Here is a 4,258-nt window from a genome sequence, read left to right as displayed (position 1 = left end):
GATGATAATGATTATAGATCGGATGTTCATAAAGAATTTGCTGAGTGTAGGGATGAACTGAGGAAATATAGGAGGAAAAGGAATGAAAGGCCAAAAGATAGGGGTGATATTAACCTAGGTAATGCAGGAGTTGATATTGGTTTTGATGAATTAAGAAGTGGTAGCAAGCAAAATAGGTACACATGTTTAGCAGGGACAGATGAGCCTTATTTTGGGTCTTCTGATGCTGAAAGTTTTCCTTCAGATGCTGAAGATGAATTTGATGAAGAACATAAGGAAAAAATGGCTTCCAAGAGGAGGAAGAAAGCCCTGATATTTGATCCAACTATCAAGAAAATAACCTGGGAGTTGGGGCTGATTTTTTAGAGTGTTGATGATTTTAGGTTGGCTGTTACAAGTTATGCAATTCGGAAAAGAGTTCAAATTGAAAAGTATATTTATGAACCTGGTAGGGTGAGGGTAAAATGCATGCACCAAAAATGTCCATGGCTGTTGGCTGCAAGCAAAGATGGCAGATCCAATAATTTTAAGGTAAAAAGTATTGTCATGTCCACAATTGTTATAGAACAAATAAAAACAAGTTTTGCAACTCCAGATACCTTGCAAATCATTACATGGATAAGATTGTGTCTCCACAAAAATATGAAAGTTTGGGAGCTGAAGAAACTCATTAAGAATGAACTGGACATGTATGTTAGTAGGTTTACTATCCATATAGCTAGAGCAAAAATTCTAAAGGAGATAATAGGTGATGTGCATGTTGAGTTCAAGAGACTCTATGATTATAGATATATTCTGTTATAGGCAAATCCAGGTAAGCAAGATTGTCTTCAATTCATTTTATGTGTGCTTCTATGCTATGAAAAAAGGATGGTCTGAAGGTTGCAGAAGCATAATTGGCCTTGATGGATGCTTTTTGAAAGGCATTTGCAAGGGTCAACTGTTTGTAGCAGTATCAAAGGATGGAAACAATCAGATGTTCCCTATTGCTTGGGCCATCATAGAGGTTGAGAACAGTTTCACTTGGACGTGGTTTCTGAAATGTGTGACTCATGACTTAGATCTTCAAGATGGAAGGGATCTCACTATCATGTCTGATACGCAAAAGGTGATTTCATTGCTTGGAAAATAATATATTCTTCTTATGTTAAAGGAATTGCTTAGAGTTGTATCAGAAGTGTTGCCTAAAAGTGAACATAGGTGGTGTGCCAGACATATATTAGCAAACTGGTCTAAAGATTGGAGAGGATTAGAGAGGAGAAACAACTTTTGGAGGTGTTCTAGAGCATTATGTGTGGCTGAATTGAATTACCGCCTGGACATCTTGAATATGCTTAGGAATGGGACATGTTAGAGCTTATTGAGGTATAACAGGGAAACCTAGTGCAGAGCATACTTCAACTGTGACAGGAAATGTGATATAATTGACAATAATATGTATGAGACCTTTAATGTTTGGATACTTGCTTCCAGACACAAGATAGTCATCACAATGTTGGAGGAAATCGGAGAAAAGATGATGGAGAGAATAGGAAAGTTGAGGGACTTTGCAGATACATGGATATGTGATATATCCCCAATTGCTATGAAAGTGTACCAGGATAACATGGCCCAGTCTATGAGGTGTACAATCAAATGGAATGGTGAATATGGCTATGAGGTAGAGGATACCTCATTAAGAGTGGTATTGAAGCACTGTGTGAATATGCAAGCTCAGATTTGTACATGCAGGTTATGGATGCTGAAGGGTATCCCTTGTTCTCATGCAATTACTGTTATGCATTTCAAGAACATTGAGCTAATTAACTACATATCTCACTAGTACCACAAATCCACTTATCTGAAGGCATATTCAACATTTATCCAGCATGTGCCAAACATGCAGATGTGGCCAACATCTACCAATCCATCAATTGAACCCCCACCAATTAAAAAGATGCCTGACAGACCAAAGAAGAAGAGAAAAAGAGAAAAAACTGAACATCCTAACTCTGGAAAGCTTTTAAGAAGGGGTATGGAGATGACATGTTCAAACTGTAGTGCCTATGGACACAACAAAAGGAGCTGCCCCAATAAACCAAGGCCTGCAGATTCTACTCCTGCAAATGTTTCATATAAAGAAAGATATGGAGGAAGAGGCAGAGGAAGAGGAACAGGAACAACTACTCCTAGAGCTTCAATTTCAACTGCCCCTGTTGATGCTGGCAAAGGAAGAGGAACTGGTAGAGGTAGGGGAAGTAATACACCTTCAGCTTCAAACTACTTCTACCCCTAGAATAGGAAAAGGAATTGGTAGAGGTAGTGGAAGAGGAACTAGAAGTTCTGGTTTGGGTTGTTTCAATCAAGAAGTGGGTTCACAAGTTTTTTGTAAGTACTTCAAACTTAACTTTATATCTTGTTTGCTTTAACAACTTCACTAAATATTTTCTGTTTTGGCAGTCTAGTGGAGGTAAACTAAGAGAGGTTTCTCATGGTGGTGAAAAGAGGTCCTCGGCAGATATTCATGAATGTTCCTACAAACCAACAAGTGGAGTAAAATAGAATGGTAGACCAATCATTACTAGAAGACAACTTGAAAGAACTGCTGCATCTCATTCCAGAACTGCTACATCCCATTCAAATCTAAGTCTAGCAAGTTCATCATCCCAACCATCCAAGAACAACTATATGTAGTTGTGTATCGAATGTTGTTATTGTGATTGTTAAGTTATTTTGGAACTGCTGTTTAGTGGTGTATTGAATGTTGTTATTTTGTTAAGGCAGTCTGCTGTTATTTTGGTATGCTGTAAAGATTTCAACCTATATTTTTGTTAAAGAAGGTTACAATTAGGTGACTGTAATGAACACCTTTACTATATGCTGAAATGTGTTTTAAATTGAAAATTTCTAGCTAGATTCTTCTCTTTAGTGTAAATTTACTTTAGTATTTCAGCATTTGAGCTGTATTTTAGGCAGCAGTTTCAGCCACTATTTAACTGTGCAGGCAGTCTACTATATGCATTTTCATGTCACAGAGCAACAACCACAAACAAAACAACATTACAAGTTGCAAAAAATATAATTTTATAACAAAGGGATCCAAAATCTACCAAAAAGCATCATTAATTTTCTTACATTATATAGCAATATTTAGAACTACCAAACACAATCAACTTCAATACAATTACAATTAAAATCAGCACATACAATCTCTTTCAATTTCTTTGATTCCTATTTTCCTTCATTAATGCATCAAATGACCTCTTCTTCTTAAGCAGCCCCAAAAATCTCAATTTTCAAATGTTCTGGAGATGGGGGATCAAACCACACAAAACATTTACATGCCGAGCGACTGTCCCTCTAAAAATCAAACAGAAAAATGTCACGACCCCAGTTCACCCTCCGTGAACTATACTGACGGCACCTAGTCTCTACGACTAGATAAGCCTAACAATTTACAGAAAAAGGAAACAACAGATAAAAACTAATAGAAACTGCGGATAACAATAATGAAAATGTTTAAGATGCCGCTCGACATATACAAAAAACACACTCTCAACTAAAAAGATCTCCCAAAACACGAAATCTCATGAAATCACAAGTTGTGGATACTACATAGTGCTCTAACTCCAGAATGTCTAAATCAAAGTAAATATAGAAGGGCTATAACTACAGGAGAGAATGGAGAGGGACTCCTCGGTTTGCGTACACGGCAAATATACCTCGAAGTCTTTGAAGAATCGCCTCGCCTTAAATTTCGTAGGGCTGAGCCGAAGTACCTGGATCTGCACATGAAAAACATGCGTAGGAAGGGCATGAGTACACCACAGCGGTACTTAGTAAGTGCCAAGCCTAACCTCGGCCGGGTAGTGACGAGGAAAGTCAGGGCCCTACTGATTATAGATAAAAAAAATAAGGTAAAACAGTATAGAATATGACAATATAATGAAAGTGCTAACAGCCTATAACGAATAAAAACACAGAAAGAATCTAACTCAGTACACAGAAATAGCAACAGGGGATCTTCCAGGATACCGTCCCGTAGTCCCAAACGTAAATGTCCAGAGGATCTCCTGGGATATCGTCCCGTATTCCAAATCGTAAATGTGCAAGGGAAACTCCCGAAATACCAAATCCGTAGTCCCAAAGTAAATATCCATTACGGGGAATCTACCGGGTGTTTTCCCGTAGTCCCAATCATAAATGTGCAGGGGGATCTACCGGAATACCGATCCATAGTCCCAAAGTAAATAAGCTGGGGGATCTCCTGGGATATCGT

The 4,258-nt window shown here is 38.0% G+C and overlaps 1 protein-coding gene across 1 annotated transcript; it reads left to right on the top strand.

Moving 5' to 3' along the window:
- The first annotated feature begins 468 nt into the window (after positions 1-468).
- Positions 469-1,822, top strand: LOC142162109 (uncharacterized). The gene is made up of 4 exons (XM_075218420.1): positions 469-689; positions 805-1,108; positions 1,154-1,275; positions 1,474-1,822. Exons 1-4 carry the CDS (start codon positions 469-471, stop codon positions 1,820-1,822), a joined length of 996 nt encoding a protein of 331 aa, XP_075074521.1.
- Positions 1,823-4,258: the final 2,436 nt, after the last annotated feature.

The sequence above is a fragment of the Nicotiana tabacum genome, chromosome 7, assembly GCF_000715075.1.
Source record: "Nicotiana tabacum cultivar K326 chromosome 7, ASM71507v2, whole genome shotgun sequence".
NCBI classification, from domain to species: Eukaryota; Viridiplantae; Streptophyta; class Magnoliopsida; order Solanales; family Solanaceae; genus Nicotiana; species Nicotiana tabacum.
Note: the sequence above shows the minus strand (reverse complement) of the source record. Positions and strands in the feature narration are given on the sequence as shown.